General features: G+C 34.7%; 1 protein-coding gene across 1 annotated transcript; it reads left to right on the top strand.

The window, feature by feature from the left end:
- Positions 1 to 343: 343 nt before the first annotated feature.
- LOC129739266 (transmembrane channel-like protein 5) lies at positions 344 to 5,897 on the top strand. Its single transcript, XM_055730689.1, has 6 exons — positions 344 to 949; positions 1,108 to 1,210; positions 3,337 to 3,893; positions 4,045 to 4,598; positions 4,658 to 5,646; positions 5,708 to 5,897. The coding sequence occupies exons 1-6, from the start codon at positions 473 to 475 to the stop codon at positions 5,752 to 5,754; spliced, it is 2,727 nt and encodes a 908-aa protein (XP_055586664.1). The 5' UTR covers positions 344 to 472; the 3' UTR covers positions 5,755 to 5,897.
- The last annotated feature ends 12,853 nt before the right edge of the window (positions 5,898 to 18,750 follow it).

Here is an 18,750-nt window from a genome sequence, read left to right on the forward strand (position 1 = left end):
AGTCTGTACCATCGTTGTCTGTGCTCTCCACTTGTTGAATGTTTTTGTTTCGTTTTGTTTTGATCGAATGCGGAAGTGCTGACAGCTTTGTAGTTTCGCATTAATTTGAATCCTTGTTCATGTTACATGTTTTTCGTGTTTTAAAGCAACTTTGAGAATTTTTTTGACTTGATATTAAAAAATAAATAAATAAAAATATAACCGTTGTTACATAAACCTTTATTTTAGTCGTAAATTGACAAATCAGGGCAGTCAGTTCAAAATTCTTTCAAACAGAAGCATCACCATCTCAACACTGGCACCACTATACATTCCATATATGGAATGGTTTATAAACCTGGAACGTCAAAACGGATTGGAAAATTTTCCAGCTTTGTTGCGTCGTCAAAGAGAGAAAAGGTGAAATCGTTTCCGGAGATATTTTCGAAATGTTCCAAAATAGTGTCGTTTAACCACATCCGGATTTGGTGTAATGATGGCTGCAACTAAATTGCAGCAGCATCGCCGAACGGTTAGTGATGTGTTTAATATTGAGGTGATAGACGACGAGGGTGGTGCTGCAGGCAATGGTGGTGAGTCACGACGATACAAGGAAGTCAACGATCAGCAACAGCATCCGGGATTTGGTGCCACTCCTAAATGTTCACCTTCGTCGTCGTCCAGCGATTTCCAGAACACGAGCGATAGCAACTTTCTGCTGCGTCGGGATGATGCCTATCGTGGTCAGTACAGTTTCAGTGGGGAACTTCGAAAGAGTGGTCTCGGTCGGAAGGAAGAGCTGGACGAAGAACTGGACCAGGTGCAAGATTTCGAAAGGAACCTGAGCGGGCTGGGCGTTGGCAACGATGACGATGGCGAAGGCATTAACGACGAAGACGATGACGATGGCAGCCAGTTCGAAACAAGCGCCGGCACAGATTGTAGCAGAGCAAGTCGAGTGGCTGTCGATGTAAGTGTATTTTTAAATTTACATATCACTACAGACTGAAGCTTGCTCGGCTTTCTCGTTAGAATTATTTTAGTTATTATTATTGTTGCCATATGCAGCGTGACGACGACCACAACAGGGTTTGTTTTGATGAAATTTCTTTACCATTGTGTTTGCAGAGTTTTCGAAGATGGTCGGCCAATTTTGGGAAGAGCATCAAAAATAACAAACGAAACATGTACAACAAGACGGTCCGATTGATGCCCTCGCGGTTGCAAAAAAGTGAGTACCCAACTTCTCATAGGATATTAGCAACGATTGATCTGGTTCTCGATTGCAAAGGGAAAAAGTAAACTTTCAAGGCTACTTCAACCTGCTGCCCTAGACTAGCGAGATAAGCGGAGCATGAGCTATTTTTAGAACTGCCATCATGTACTTACTCTCGAGCGCAAGAACGGCTTTGTTTTTGTTCTCTTGAGCAAATCTTTATGCTCTGTTCGTTGTAATCTGTTTGAGTCAATCATTCGCTGAGCTAGTTTTAAGAGTTAAACTGTATCATGGAAGAAAGTTTACAGCTTAATGAATTGTACGTGTTGACTTGTCATCGGATTGTCTATGGTTTATGACCTCATCGGGGAAGCGAAAAAAGGCACAACGTTGCGGAAGCTACGAGCAGAGCCAAAGTTATCTATTCTTGGTGAAAGTGTCACCAAAACTAGACGAACCAAAAAGGCGAACTGCTTTTCGAGCCTAAAAAACCCGGCGGTAAAGACCGCCGACATCAAGAAGATTGTCGCATCTATTGAGCGCAACGACTTGGATGAGTTTACAATTGCAGAGGAGCTCGAGAAAGAACTTTCCATCATACCTAGCATGAGCAACGAATCCGTAGCTATAAAAGTGAGAAAGGCGTACGGTGGAATGCAGATTGCAACGATTCGTCTCCCAAAAACGGCCAACATGCTACTGACGGTAGGGAGTATAAGGGGACTTTAAGACCGCGCCCAGGATACCGAAACAAATGCAACGCTGCTTCAATTGCTGAGACTTAGATCACCAATCACAAAGCTGCAACGGACCTGACCGGTCACGATATTGCCGAAGATACGGTGAAGAAGGACACTTCGTTAGAGATTGCAGAAATCAACCGAAAGGCAACAGGCGGATGACAACAAGGCGGAGCGTTATGCAAGAACGAAGATAATAAACCATGGGGCCAAGTCTATAGAGTTGCACTGGCAAGATTCGGTGGCCCAAGGTCGTCGACCGGAAAGTGTCCAGAAGAATTGAAAGAGATCGTTACACATCTTTTCCCGCAGCATAGCCCGACGCAGTGACCACTACGACGCGTGAGCCCATGACATCGAGCCAGTAACGAACGAGGAACTAGTGGCTATCGCTAAAAAACTTGCGGTGAATAAGGCCCCTGGTCCGGACGGAATCCCAAATGCAGTGTTGTGTCATGATCACCGGCGAAACAATCGAGGATGTAGAAGATCTTGCAACGGTGTCCTTAGAAAGGGTTGGCATCTGGAAGGAGGGAAATAAGCTTCAGATAACTCACCAAAAAACCGAAGTTCTACTCGAAAAAGTTGTGCCGCCCATGAAGATTGCTGGTGTAGACACGACATCTTCGAAACAGTGAGAGTGTATCGAAAGTAATCGATTCATTTGCCTGGATTATGTCGAACTGCCATGGTCCAAAGAGTAGAAAGAGACGTCTTCTTGCAAGCGTAGCACTGTCGAAACTACGGTACAGAGGAGCGGCCTGGAGCTCCACCATAGAGGTAGAGCGCAACAGATCCAAATTACGGAGCACGCATAGGGTGATAGCCATGCGAGTTTCCTGTGCATACAGGACCATATCAGCAGATGCAGCTTTTGTTATCGCGGGCATGATACCCATCGACAAAACTCTGGTGGAGGATAAGGAGTGTTACGAAGCAAGAGCTGATAGAGGAGTACGTAAAGCTCAACGGGCAGCTTCAAAGCTCAATTGGCAAGAGCAATGGGACGCATCAAACAACGCCAGTTGGACGCATAGGCTAATCCCGCGACATTAAGACAGAGTAAATCGGAAGTATAGAGAGGTCAACTTCTACCTGACGCAGTTTCGAGTAAAAAAGTTGAAGAATTGGTATTGACACTGAAATTTAACACTTGTCGGACAAACAAACTAACTTCAAGTAATAATTTGTATAAGACAGGTTAAAAAAAAATCTACGATAATCATTACCTCGTGTATTTCAACCTCTCTATTTTTTCACTGATTGGCATATACATTTAAATAAACTATTATTATGCGACTCTGACCCATGGGAGCTCCTATGGATGTCGCTAATAGAGTAGACCACTCTAAAACGCCTTATGATCAAAATTTATCTCAAATTCCTTTTTTTATGTTTAAGCTCTTTCCATCGATGGCGATCTCATCACCACGACGGCTTCGGACATCGAGCAGATCACCCTGGAGCTGGAACAGCGGGAACAGCTGATGGGGGACAACCCCCACTCGGAGCAGCTCCGAATCGATGCCATCAAATCGATGGCCCAAACCCTATCGATCAAGCGCCAAATTCGGGCCAATCTGACTCGGACCGTAAATCGTCGATCCGTGAGCCGATCCCGTTCGGTCGGATTTTTGAGGAAATGCAAGTACCGCACCAAACTGTTGGCCAGCCGGCTTTCCAAGCTGATGCGCCACTCGTTTACCAATTTTGAACTTTTCTACGGCAGCATGAAGGAGATCGAGGGTCATTTTGGCAGTCGAATCAGTGCTTATTTTAAATTTCTTCGATGGCTGCTGGTGCTGGATTTGGTGCTGGTCATATTTGTATTTTGGTTTGTAACGTTCCCGCAGATTTTGTACTCTGGAGTTGAAGAAGTTCAGAATAGGACTGACCCGGTTGAGCTGTTTACTGCTGGAAGATCGGATTTTATGTTCACGGATTTATTCACCGCGGAGGTAGGTTTGATTGATGTTGATGACGAATATCCTAAATCAGAACTATTTTTTCAATTCTTACGCAAGCATACATTTCTTGTGGATAGTGGTTCGTTAAAGTGACTTCCAAGTTCAAGACAATCATTTCCTAATAGGCTATCTTCATTTTCAGGGTTACTTCACCGATTCAATCATGTTTTATGGTTTCTACAGCGACGCATCGTTCACTTTAATCCCGGGAACGTCCGAATACAGTCTTCCTCATGCGTACTTCCTAACGATTGTGGTGATGTCTTTAACAATCTTCGTAGTGGTGTCGCTAAGTATGGCCCGCTCATATAGGATCAGTTTTATTGAAGCTAGTGGAGCAGTTCATAACATTTTGACCCACAAGATTTTCTGTTCCTGGGATTTTGGGATTGCGAATGAAAAGGCAGCTCAACTGAAGCATGCCGCCATATTTCACGATCTTAACGAGTACCTTTCCACGACCAACAAGGCGGAGGGATCTCTGGGAAGGTGGCACAAGATTCGAGGTTTGGCCCTGCACATGGTGGCGCATTCGGCTGTTCTAACGATGATCACCAGCATCTGTTTCGGAATTTGGACGATGTTGAAGTGGTTCGGAGAGACGGAACATTTCAGTACTTGGGCAGCGCTTTACGTTTCTATCACCACGAATGTCACAATGTTCACGTTCTCTTATGTTTTTCGATTTATATCAAGGTAAGTTCATCGGGATAGCTTCTCACTTCCGTTAGTAACAATTTTTTGTTTCCTTTCAGACTCGAAAAATACCAGCGTGCCTCAACAGCTCTGAACATCAATTTATTGCGCAACTTCCTCTTACAACTCTGCATCATCGGGGTGCTCGTGTTCTACTGGCTCAACAAAACCTATGAGTCCTGCTGGGAAACCTCGGTGGGCCAGGAAATCTACCGCCTGGTTGTCATCGATTTCATAGTATCGGTCCTCTTCCTGGCCTTCCTTCAAGCTACCCGATATTCCCTGAACCGGTTCTACAGCCGATCGATCTCACTTCCGGAGTTCTGTCTCACCAACAACAGTCTAGGCCTGGTTTACAACCAAACCTTGCTCTGGTTCGGACTGCTCTTCTCGCCACTCCTCTGCGTCATCGTAGCGGGCAAGCTGTTTCTCATGTTCTACATCAAAAAGTTCTCGCTAATCTACTTCTGTAAACCACCTAGCAAATTGTGGCGATCCAGCCAAACCCACACTCTGCTACTGGTACTGATCTTCGTATCTCTATTCGGGGTGATGGTTACCCACGGCTACATCATGACCCAGATTCCGGTCAGCAAAGATTGTGGACCCTTCCGGGAAGATTCCTACATGTACCAGCTCTTTATGCAGGGCATTCTCAAACTCAAAGAGGAGCACATTTTCTGGAAGATCTTCATCTACATCACCAAACCGGCCATAATCGGCGGGGTTCTCCTCACAATGGCAATTGCAGCGTACTACCTAAGAGCCAAATCTAAGGCCCAAATTGCCAAAGTCAAACTGCTCAAGGAACTGCTCTGCTTGGAGGCCAAAGACAAGGAGTTCCTGTTGGCCAACATCAGTCGCATTACCCGGGGGCGCGATTGGTCCCACCAGGATCATCTGGAGCTGTTGAATGGCCGGAAGCTCAGCGGAGCGGATCGGTACTGTAGTGACCCGAGTGGTACCTGGCGATACGCCGAGAGCCCCCGCAAGATCTCCGTCACTTCCGTACTGAACGGGGACGGTCCAAGTGGATCCGGTTATCATAGTAAGTTTTGAGAGGTTAATCGATTAAGCTCAGGGATAATTGAAATGATCATTTCTTACAGGGATTGACGAATGCAACGAGGAACGAGTTCGTATGAGGCGGTTTTAACTTCCACCGATTACATTCGATGTCGACCGCTGATATGTAATTAGAATCAATTGATTTTTTTTAGTTCATCTCAGTATTAAAGTATTTATTGTATTTTAGTATTCGTTATCTGGAATCCAAATATAACTATATTTTCAAACTAACTGCTGAACAAATATCAATCAAAGACGAAAATCCGTTGCCAATGGTCTCTTTTTTTAACCAAAAAACGTCACTGATAGAAGCTCATTCCTCTCAGGGTAAGGTGGTAACCGTACGGAACCTTGCTAGGGCAGTTGACGCCATGATTTACGAAGGTTTTTTTCTGGACCCTTTATGTCAGTGCAGTGGTTTTTATTGTACTAAAAAGCAAAAATTTTGGATGGCAATGCTTAAAAATCTTAAAAATTTATTGTCCTAATAATTGACAAAACAAACTTTCGAATAGAATCTGTGTAAAACAAGCCAAAGGAACTTTCATTTTTAGTCCTGATTTTCAATTCAATCGATAAAAAATTAAATTCGTCATTCGTTTTTCATGACTGAGCATCAAAAGTTATTGGATTTTTTTTTAAATTATGGGATTTCAGTTTTTGGAATCTATGTGAAATTATTAGACCTCTGAAAGAAACAGTATTCAAATTCATTTCACTTGTCATAAATAAAAGTTTGGAATTTATTTTATCAAGAAATAATACAATGTATTAAACAATTTATGCTATTTCATCAAATACACAGTAATTATTTTTATAATAATATTGTATGTATTACTAGATTATCATAAACTGGGTCAGAAAGAAAAAAGTCTGGAAAACAATTTTATTTTTAATTACTCATAATGTCTGGCAGCCAGGCGCGGTCCTATGGGGGGGGGGGGGTGATCGGGGTGATCACCCCCCCCCCCCCCCCCCCCCCCAAGCGCAGGGCTGGTAGCAAGTCACTTTTTAGTGACTTGGTCACTTTTTAGTGACTTGGTCACTTTTTTTGGGTCAGTCACTAAAAAGTCACTTTTTTCATCATTTGGTCACTAAAGTCACTATTTTCTGAAAAATGGTCACTTTTATCACCAAAAGTCACTTTTTTCACCGATAATAAACCAATGAAAGAGTAATTTGAATTGCGCGTGTTAAAATTGACGGTAGTAACGGTAAATCACTTGATCAGTCAGTTAGAAATTTTTTTCGCCTCCGGCGGAATTTCGGCATTAATCACCCTTGGCTTGAGACATTTCGATCTACGACATTGTTTGACTTCGTGAATTGAAACTAACTTTGATTGTAGATTCTAGTTTTTAGTTCAATCAACCTTTTGTATTGGAACTCAAAACTTGATATACAAAAACCCTATCTCGTCTTTAGTTAGAATGGGTTTTTATTAAGAAGTGTAATTAAGATTGAGATTGAAACGAACCATTTTCTTTTATGAAAAAAAAATCTTTTATGTCATAACAAATGTTATGATGATATGAAATATTCTTTAAAAAACAATTTCAGACTCAATTTTATTTCGTGTTTTTTGTTCTTCTAAATACTTAAAAAAAGGGTTGTACAAATTTACACAAGGCCACAAAAATTACATTTTTTTTAGGTGCAATGAATTTAAACGATAATTTCAACTAATTTGGGTTCCCCGAATCTAAATATGTATGCAATATTTCTATCAGCTTTTATATTTATTATTATTTATTTCGTCTTTGGTTTAATTACCGTACAGACTGATGACTTAAAAACTAGGAAATTCTTCTTAAGCCTATTTTAAAACGACGTTTGCACATATTAAAATTAAACAAATTATACACTAAATTAAAAAGTTCACAACAGTTGTCAATAGGGTGGTTTTGGCCATAGGCAGTACGGTTATGAGGAATTGAAAGAAACTGACGTTGTCGAAGTGTTCTCGTTGGTACATAAATGTTAACACGTTGTAGAATGTAAGCACAGTCAATACGGTTGGTCAATGTGTCGAAATTAAAACCTTGCTGCAGTTCGATGCGCCGCTTTTCGAGTGAGTTTAGACATATCAGAGACCTTTCCTCGTACGGTGGGTTTTTTATTGAAATGAAAATAATTTAAAATCTTTAGAGAAGTTTCTGCACTTTCTTTTTACAAAAACTCAAATCAAAAACATATTATTTAGAAATAAAAGTTTTATATGAATTAATGAGCTTTAAATAGAATCAAGTTTTTTTTACACTTTCTGATGTGATGTCAAAAATACTTGTAATGACATTTTTCCATAATCAGTTATCTATCAATTTTACTAGTAATAAACTCTTTATTACCAAAACTAAATGGCCGAATTTGACAAAATTTCTAGTTGAGGACACTATTCACCAAATCAATAATTGAAAAAATAAGCACCAAAATGGTTATGATGAAACATGTTCATTGAAAAAACTCTTCCTGAAATGTTTTTAAAAACTAATCTTTTTTACTGCCATACTGTTTTTTCAATTTTATAATCAACTTGCCGGATTTTTTTAATCAAACTTTTTAAATTTTTAAGACATATTTTTAACAATTGTTTCCTTGTTTTTAAATTCTAAATTTTCGTGTTCTTCAACCATAAGCCTTTAACTCCAAATTATAAATAAAAAAAACATAATTTCAACCTTCTGTTCTTTCAGGACCCAATATTTTAATCAAAAGAGACAAAATACTCAGAGCTTGTAATTCAAAGCTTAAAAACCTGCGATTGAAACTTTAAAAACTTTTTATTAATGTTTTTTTATATGAAATCATATTTTTGGATCGATCATGATTTTTAAATTAATCCAAAAAGTTTGAAAAATTGTTCTAAGTAGCAACTTTCAAAATAAATTTTATCTATAACTGACACTTTTAAAATTATTATAAAGATATTCTACTTTTTATAAAATTAAATTAAAACATCAAACATTGAAAAAATTCTGTTCAAAATTCATTTCTTATTCAGTAATCGGTAATTTGCATTTTAAATCGTGATTAAATATTTTTTGTTCAAATTAAAAAATTACAGCGGAATTTCTCACTAAACTTCCAGTTAAAAATGAGGAAAAGAATTCCAAATTTAGATGAATAAAAATTAACAATTATTATCATTTTCCTAACATCTATTCATGCTAAGTTTTGTACAAAATTTGACATTTATTTTAGAATTCAGATATTTTTTAATTTTAAATTTGCTAAGAAATTCTTTTGAAACTAATTTATTTCTTACTTTCTTGACAAAAACTAAAAAAATGACTGAGAAAATTTTGTTTATCAGTCATTTTTTTAGTTTTTGTGTTGAACATGAGTGACAAATGGTGTAAGAAAACCCTTTCCTTTTCAATTGTTTATTTTTGGTATTGTTAATCATTTTATCTAAATTTGAAATTTGAAAACCCCCCGGAAGGGTCCATCGCACCGGAGCGACTGGTCACATTTTTTGTACTTCAAAGTTATTTTTTCGTTCTACATAGTCACTATTTGGTCACTTTTTTCGGTCCTCAAAGTCACTATTTGGTCACTTTTTTTCAAATTTTGGTCACTAAAGTCCCTACTATTTCATTGTTAAACCGCTACCAGCCCTGCAAGCGGCAAAAAACCGTTACGAAGTACTCGCAAACGCTGGATTTTATATAAAAACTTAGAACTTTTCTTAGTAGGTGTACTTTCGAATTCTCAAATTTTCCCACTCCGTGGGGGGTTTGTTGAATTCATTAATTACTTAAAAACTTAAAATTAAAAAAAAAAAGTCGGTCCGCAAAACTAAAACAGCTGAAACTTGCAATTCCCTGGACCGAATTTCACCAAATAACTTTTGTTGAGGTAATTACAGCGTTGAATTCGAATTTGCTGACCATATACGCTTCCGGCCATAAGTTTGGGATCACCCCCTTTAAAAAAAGCTAATTTGTTTTGCCACATCGCATTCATCTTATGCAATATTGCATTTCTTTTGATCTCATTCTAAAGTCAGCAAAACTTTCTTCGTATGTTATTGGCAAAATGTATATGTTAACCTCATATGACTTAAACTTGGCTTAAAGTTGGAAAATTTCCTAAAAATCGCACTTTATATTTAAACCCGATCAGTTCAGGGCAGGGGCGGTCCTAGAGCTGGTTCTTGGGGGGGGGGGGGGTGATTTTCCAAATTTTCCAAAATCAGTCAATAACGTAAATATATTGCGAAAAAAACGTTCATTTGGAGAGTGCGAGTGGGGGAATGGGGGGAGGGGGGTTTGTGTGCAGTTTCAAATGAGACTTTAATATTTGCTGCACACCAGACTCGTGCGATGGACACGTCCATGTGTGAGGGATTTCGAATTTCAAATTTTGTTAGAAATTAGAAAATACCAAAAAAAGGACAAGAATAAGCAAATTGATTCTAAAACCATATTGAAACCCATAATCATCACACAAACTCGAAAAAAAGATACTGATACGAATCAAAATAAATCAGAATCAAATTTTCAAATCAATTTTATTTCCGGTTAGTCATTAATAATTCATTTGAAATGTTGATACTTATTCTGAACAAAAAAAAAAAATCAAGCAAGTATTTTCAAAACATCAAAAACGGAATGCGAATTAAAAATTGGAATAAAGCCAGAATTTGAAGCTTCGGGCATAACAATCAGTGCACAGTCAAATATAACACAAAATTTGATAAGAAATTAAACTCGAATTCTTACAAAAAATCAGATCAGGTCAGAATATTTAATTGATAATAAAGTAAATTAACAACCATATTAATTTACATTTCTTTTCTTCAATTTCAATTTTAGTTTCGGTTGAAAAATTCCTCTGTAATGTCATCCATTTGAAATACTATTCAATCACAATTTGAAATGTGAATTATCGACGAGGAAATTATATCCATTTTGAACTTCAGAGAATTTATTCGAAATTAGTAGATGATTAATTTAAGAATAAAAATAATTAATTCTATCAAGTTATCAAGTTAATAACTTTTTGTTTTTAAAATACAACAACAATTCATCATCACTGACAAAGTACAATTCGGGAAATGGGAGAGTTCTTGAATGATCAAACACGAAACTGATCCCTTTTATTTATTCATTTATTCATTTGTCTATTTTTTTTATCCATGAGGAATGAATTGATGACATGTGATTAAAATGCTTCTTATAAAATTCTACTTTCTCATTTTCAATATCCATACATTTCTAACTTTCTATTTGACATGAATTTTCATAATGTTGAAATGTTCTTAGTTATGTTCTTTTAATTTTCATCGATAAGGTCGATGAATAAAATTAACAAACAAAATCACGGTGATTAACTCTTCATAAATTTAAATATAATATGAAGATGAAAAAGATTAGTTAATAACGTTTGAAAATGATTTTTCTAATAAAAACGTCTTTCCAAAATAATGCAAGAGATAGTATTTTGGTGTCTATGTTTTAATGATTGATTTAGTAGAACTCGTACTTCAACTAGATTTTGTTTATCACCTCTCGTTTTGGTGATATGGAGTTTATATAGAGTTTTCTGATGATGAATGATCTTGAAAAAATCTACAGTGTTAAATAATTCAAACACAAGAATTTCTGACATTATTGACTAAAGAAAGTTGTAAAAATCAAAGATTTTATTTTATTGAAAAATTTGCTGAAGTCTGAAAAACGATTCGGTTTCTACTTTGAGAAATATCTTAAATCCTATGTAAGTAATGACTACTTCTTTAAACATTCGTTAAAAGTCTATTATTTTACAAAATTAGGAACAGTAAATAAACAGCAAACTTAAATTTAAAAAAAATTCACAGAAGTCAACCTTACTTGCGTTCTTGAGGAAAGAAATGTGGTATGAACCCTTATTACGAATTTTTATTGTAATTTTTAAAAGTTTTGTCAGAAAAGTGCAGAATTTTCTTGAATAATGTTTAACCTATTTGAAAATAATTTAGGGCACCAACATAAATCAAAATTACCTCTTAAATTCCTTTCATTTAAAAAAGTTTTATTTCTGTGGCTATGTGAATTTATAAAAAAAAACCCTTTTGAATATGGAGTTGAACATTTAGATAAAAAATAGAGGCTTAAATTGGGTTCTTGAAAAAATATTTCATATCAGCATAAAATGTGTATTGATTCAAATAATTTTTTGGATTTATGTGATAAATCATCAAAGTAATGGATGAATGATTAGATATACTTCTTTAAAACAACAATATTTCACGACCATGATGCACACTGCTTCTTCTCTTCCCTTATAAATTTCATTTAAATTAATTAGAGGTTTATATTAAAAAAAAAGTTAGAGATTAGAGAAGTTTAACAAACTTTCTTACATACTTATTTTGATATCCTTTCAAATAGCATATACATCCTTTTATAAAACAATCTGCGAATCTTAAATATTCACTGCGATCAATTGTTGACAAAAAGATAATTTTCCTCATTTGTATATTGAGCAGTTTAAAAATTATCAATTTAAGAACTCTCTAAAAAACCTTCCGAGATAAATGTAATTTTACAAATGAGAAAATACACACATGTGAAAAAATCTCAAAATATCTACAATTTTTGAATATCACCGTAAAACTCTCACCAAAATTTTAGTGATTCTCGTTTTCCATCAATACCTTTTGAAATCCAAACATTCATTTGAGAATGTGTTAACAATTGCTATGAATTTAGAACTGAATCTTTTATTATTTTTCAGAAGTATATTGCTGAATCGTGATTCGAAAAAACTAATTAATATAAACTCTTGTTTCGATTCTTCAATTTCTAAATATAAATTTAATTCTAAAACAAAATCATTAAAATCAAATTCTTAGGTATGCAACTTTCGGAACTTTATTTTTATTTGTTTTCTCTTAATGCAGCTCTCATAGATTTTAAAATTTATTGTAACTGAATCGAAAGATACAGTTACAAATTTGAAACGAATGATATAGTAAAAAAGTAAAAAATAGTATTTTTGCTTCATGCATTTAATATTTTCAAACATAATGTATAATTTAAAATAAAAAAAAATAACAAAAGGTTCATTTCTTATAGCGTATACTATTTTTCAATGAAAAGTCCTTGTTATCGAGAAAATAGTCGAGTTATGACGGGATATTATTATCACTGGTTTTATCTCATCTGGGAAAAATTAATACATAGGCAAGCTTTTGGAGCATTTGTTTTAAAACCTGTTTTTGGAGGTATATTCCTGAACTTAATTTTTATTAGGTTTTGTTCATCACCTCTAATTTAAGAAGTAGTATTTTTGGATTTTTAGAAAATTGAATAGATATGATTGTATAAAAATTTATAAAAGATTCATATATGGTCAGCAATTTCGAATTCAACACTGTAGGTGCCATAACAAAAGTAATTTGGTGAAAATTGGTCTAGGGGATTGCAAGTTACAGCGGTTTTAGTTTGGCGGACCGATTTTTTTTCCAATTTTAAGAAGTTAAGAAATTAATTACTTCTTTTATTTAACAATCACCCCCACGGAGTGGAAAATTTTGAAAATTCCATAGAACATCCACTAGGAAATGTTCGAACTTTTCTTAGAAATTCTAGCGTTTTCGAGTATTTTGTAACGGTTTTTTGCCGCTTGGGGGGGGGGTGATCACCCCGATCACCCCCCCCATAGGACCGCGCCTGGTTCAGGGTTGGGAATTTAAAAATTTGAGTTCCATTTGAATCTTTTTTCATAAATATCAAAACACATTTTTTTAAATTTTGTGCTTAAAATTTGCATAGTGCTTTAAATAGATAAATTAGCTACTTAAGTTATTGATCAAAAGTTTGGGCTCACTCCTCAGTATGGTGTATCGGCAAAATTTTTGGGATCATGCGAAACATGCAATTTAATTTCGTGCGTATCTCTGTCATCAAACAACGTTTCGCTAATCTGATAAGTTATCTTTAATGCTGATGAGTTTTTTTTCGCTTTTGGATATTTAGTGATCATGTTTTTACAAACTAACTTCTTTAAAACTTTAGCCTTAGTTTGATCATTTTTTGATAATGTTCGCCAAATAGTCGGTATGTTCAAAAAATACCTGCAAACTTGTTTCGACCATAACTTTGTTATCTTACAAGTTATTGCAGATCGATTTGGCTCAATGTTTGATGGATCAACATATCTCGATCCTTTTTAGAAGTTAAACTTTTAACTTGAGACATTAAGTGTTAAATTGCCTTTGGGGCCGTTCAGATACCACGTGGACAAAAAAAAAAATAAGATTTTTACCCCTTTCTAACTCTTCGTGCACAAATGTGGATATTCGGCAACCCCTTCCTCCCTTCTCCAGATGTCCACCTAGACAGATTCGATTTTTGTGTTATTTCTTATTTTGGAACGTTTTTGAAAAAAATTGCTTTGATTGTATTGGCATCGAAGTAGCAAAAATGATCGATTTTAATTTATTGATATAAAACGATCATTCATAATTTGGAATTTTTTCAGATTTTTGGAATTTTAATTTACTTACTTTTGCGATTGAAAAAGAAATACAAATTTAAGATAAATACATGGATTTTTTTTTTAATTAATCATTTATTTTTCTTTCGAAGACTCGTTTACTGTAATATTTTACGTCTTCCATTAGCTTTTATGCACTTGTACCCCTTTGGCTCGGAGGACGTCGTGCATTTTGAGCCGTTATCACAATTAAACTATTTTTATAATGATCCATAGTTTTTATAAAAAAAATCCATTCTTTAATTTAAAACTTCCAAAATAAAGTTAATTAAGTAAGAAATTGTTACGATAAAGTTGTCCTGAGACAAAATTATGATTTAAATTAAAAAATAAATTTAAATCATAGGGATTTTATGGTAATAAAAAATTACATTAAAAATACGAAACTTACATTATTGGTTGAAACTTGATATTAGTTACTCTCCGAGTCCTATACAAAGCTCAGAAAATAGTGTTTTTCACTATTCAGCACTATTCGGTACATCTTTAATGATATCTATTCAATTTTCTAAAAATACTGAAAATACTACTTTTAAAACTAAAGGTGATGGATAAAATCTGATAAAAAAAACTAGTTCAGAATTTTATTTGCAAAATCAGTTTATACAGCATAGGTTACAAAAACTTGCCAATTTTTTTATTTTTCCCAGGTGAAATAAAATTATTCTTTCATCCCCGACTATTTTCTCGGAAACAAGGCAATCGTTCAAGTTGAACATTCGGAAGAATTTTTTTCTAATTTTTGACCAACACAGTTAGATTTCAGGATTCACACCAATTATATCGCCGATACTGTTTTAAGCTCATCTACACAATAATATTTAAACTTTTGAGTAAAAATCCAGCTTGATGATTTATGTTAAAAATCCATTCTAAATCTGAAAGTTAGGTTATTTCAATTGCAATTGATTATGATTTTTCACTAAAATATTGAAAGAGTATTAACTCTCAGAAATTAACTCTTCATTCAATATTCTTTTTTTTTATTCACACATTATACAACGAGTTTGGAAATTTTGAGAGCGTGAAGAAAAATATGATTTTGATGTTCTTATTTAGAATTAAATTTATTTTTAAAAATTGAAGAATTGGAACAAGAATTAATAATAATTCTAAATTTTCGCGCAACGATTCAGCAAAATGCTTCAGAAAAATAATTAAATATTCAGTTTTTAATTCAAAGCAATCATTAACGAACACTTTTTTTTTGAATAATGGTTTTGGAATTGTTGCAAAATGAGAATCATTAAAATTTTGGTGAGGGTCTTACGCTGATTGAAGCCCAGTAAAAATATTGTGGATAACTTGAAGATTTTTTTTATGTTTTCTTTTACGAAAATGTGTGTTTAATTTTCATTTGTGAAATGACGTTTATATCGGAAAATTCTTTAAAGAATACTTAAAGTTATAATTTTTACCAATTGTTAAAAATAACGAAAATAATCTTTTTATCAATACTTTTTCGTAGTGAGCATCGAAGATTCGCAGATTGTTTTATAAAAAGATATCAAAACAAGTGTATTGATAAAATTTGTTAAAAGTTTTTACTATTTTTCTCTGATTTCAAACTATTTAAATTACACACCTATAACTATACAAACCTTCAAAATACAAGTATTATTTGCAACTGTAACCCCCCTCCCCCCCCCCTGGTCCTCCCCCTCTCCTCCACTCTGTTTCTCAAAATTAAGGTTTTTTCGCCAGATATTCACGATCCTTCTTATAGACTGATTTCTGAAAATTTGGAAAATCACCCCCCCCCCCAAGAGCCAACTCTAGGACCGCCCCTGCTGGTAGCGTTGCTGTATTTAAGTGTTTCATTGATGTTATAAATAGTCGAGAATACATATATCGGACGATGCATGGATATTTTGGAGTCCAATGATTGTTTGATCGCTGTATCGGATCTCCCTGAAGAAAAAAAAATCTCACTTAAAAAAAACGGACATCCAATTTTTTCTTTGTTTAGCTGTATTTCATTTCTCAAGAAACCGATTTCTAAACAAAAATTTTAGTTTTATGTAAATAATTTGATTATCACTTTCATAGAACATAGGGGCCGTTCAGATACCACGTGGACAGAAAAATGAGATTTTTGACCCCTACCCCCCTCCCCGGCTGTCCACGTGGACACATTTGAAAAAGTTTTTATTTTAAATACCTTTATTTGACAGTTAGAAAACACCACTTTTTGCCTTTTTGTTATAGAAATGGCTGATTTCAAAACCGAATAAGAATTTCCAGATATAGAAAATAATTTAAAAATTTTAAATTTCTTTATTATCATATTTATCACTTGCTTTCCAAGCTACTTATTGTTTAAACTTAAACTGGAAAGGTATGCCATTTTAAGATTCTGATCTAAACATCTTAATATTTATTCACCATAGAAAATATTTCGAAAGTAAGTATGTCCACGTGGACATGACCCAAACCCCTACCACCCTCTCCGTGGACAAGCGTGGACATTTCCATACCCCCCTCCCCTCCCTAAGTTGTCCACGTGGTATGTGAACGGCCCCATACTTGATCTTTCATAGACAGTGTCTAGACAAAATTAAACGCGTATTTCGAATCAGCCCTCTCAAATCAGTTGAAATAAGTTCTTTTTTTTTTCTTCTAACCGGAAAAAATGTGTATTTCGGTTAATGGGTTGTGCTATAAGAAATTAATCTTTCATTTCAATATTTATTAACTTGGTTTTCTTGCAAGTGTTTACTATTCGAAACAAAAAAATAAAATTTATTTCAATCGGTTAAGATAAACCAGAATATATTTTTCGCTGAAAAATTAATACGAGCTTAGTTTTTTAATATGATCTACAAACAACTTTTTCCTGCGAACAACTTCATTTATGATAACAAAATTTCACTTTTTTTTGAATTGCATAACAACATGATCGAAAAAATTTGACTCTCAGTACTTTTTCGACTGTAAATTTTACACACTGCAACCATTATTTCAAAAAAAATTAAATCATATTAGGGTAAAATACCCAGTTCTCGACAGTTATATCTTGGTTTGTCAGAAAAACCATATAAATTAATAAATTGATTCAAGATATTCATTTCAAATATGATTGGTTCTTTGAATCAGTCTTTTCTCTTTATTTGCTACCTTTTTCTTGATCAAGATCGCAAAACAAAGTTTTCATTTTTTTTTCAAATAAAATTTCTTGATCGTCTAGTTTAAGACATTAAATTTTTGTTTTCGACATCAATAGTTTTAGTTTTGACAACTAGGGGAGATAAGGGCATGAAGAGCACCCGAGGCATAAAAAAGCACTCCACTTTTCTTCAAAAATACTTATTTTCTTAAATAAGTTTTCATGAGGATTAGTTCCGTACCTCCAATACCTAGTATTAATTTTTCAGCAAAAAAGAAATCTCCTTATCATTTTTACAGAAATATTTTAGAAAAACCAACTCGGTTCTCAAGTGACGAATGTATTATAATTTTTGAGCACAGAAAAATAATCTTTTATGATCGTTAAAACATCTTAATCTATAATGTACCCACTGCAACATGATGAACACATTGTTCCTCAAATTTTCACCATATTAAATTTTTAGCTTTTTACTATAATCAATTTTGAAACACGATTTTACTTTAACTTGTTGACTCGGGGCGAATAGAGCGCAATTACTCGGGGCACGATGAGCGTTTCCTGCCGTGGAATCTAGCAGCGAATTTCACTAGATGTAGTCTGTGAGTGATTGAAAAAAAAAATGAAGCGGGCCTATGTAAAATAGTTTTAAAAAAATCTAAACATTTTTCAACTCATGTTTAAAGTTGGAAACAATCTGTTATCATCAGAAAGTTGTTACCTGTATCCGGACTTCAGAAACAAAATTCAGCTTCGCCTCAATAGGTAACTGTGGAGTCCCGGTTCTGGACCCTATTGAGGTCCAAATCCAGACTGCTGCACAACTGACTTGATTGCTTGCTACACTCTACAAAGGTCAGTTGTGCTATCGATTGCTAAACATCGTCGGTTGAGTTGGGCTCTCATATATTGTCTGTATGGTCTGTATGATGGGAGCGCAAAGACGATTTATATCAAGATACCACAGTAACAAAAAACAAAAAGTTATTGAGTGCATGATTGGTCTCAAGATCTCAAAGCATGACGTTTCTCAGCTCAACGATAACTCAAATGGATTGTTCGACCAAAATTTAACATGACCTGCAACTTTTCGTGAAGAAATAAGGAGTTCTATGCACTAACTGCGTTCAATATGGTATTCAAGCCGAGAAAGTCGCTCATTTTGAACAAGATTAAATACCGCATAATATGCCTAAACGCCTTAGAGTTGTAGAAGTTATATTTTCTATCCGCATTAGTCAGCCTTTTGTCTATGCAAGTTTGTCCTCAAGTAGGTTAACCGTTTTTCTGTTACATCTGTTATAACTTTTCACAATCCAAAACAACACGTTAAAACTTGTAACCGCTTTTATTTTTCGCTCCCTTGAAAAACCCCGAGTTTTGTCTGCATAACCGAAAAACTGTAAGAATATATCCTAATCTCAAAATTGGTGCATTTTTAGGGCAGTTAACGAATCCTCAAAAAAAAAACAAAAATATTCAGGAACAATA

Source organism: Uranotaenia lowii, chromosome 1, assembly GCF_029784155.1.
Source record: "Uranotaenia lowii strain MFRU-FL chromosome 1, ASM2978415v1, whole genome shotgun sequence".
Lineage (NCBI taxonomy): Eukaryota > Metazoa > Arthropoda > Insecta > Diptera > Culicidae > Uranotaenia > Uranotaenia lowii.

Coding starts and splice junctions, on each gene's coding strand:
- LOC129739266 (XM_055730689.1), top strand. CDS start 473: ATGATGGCTGCAACTAAATTGCAGCAGCATCGCCGAACGGTTAGTGAT. Junction 950..1,107: donor CAAGTCGAGTGGCTGTCGAT/GTAAGTGTATTT, acceptor TTGTGTTTGCAG/AGTTTTCGAAGATGGTCGGC. Junction 1,211..3,336: donor GCCCTCGCGGTTGCAAAAAA/GTGAGTACCCAA, acceptor TTTATGTTTAAG/CTCTTTCCATCGATGGCGAT.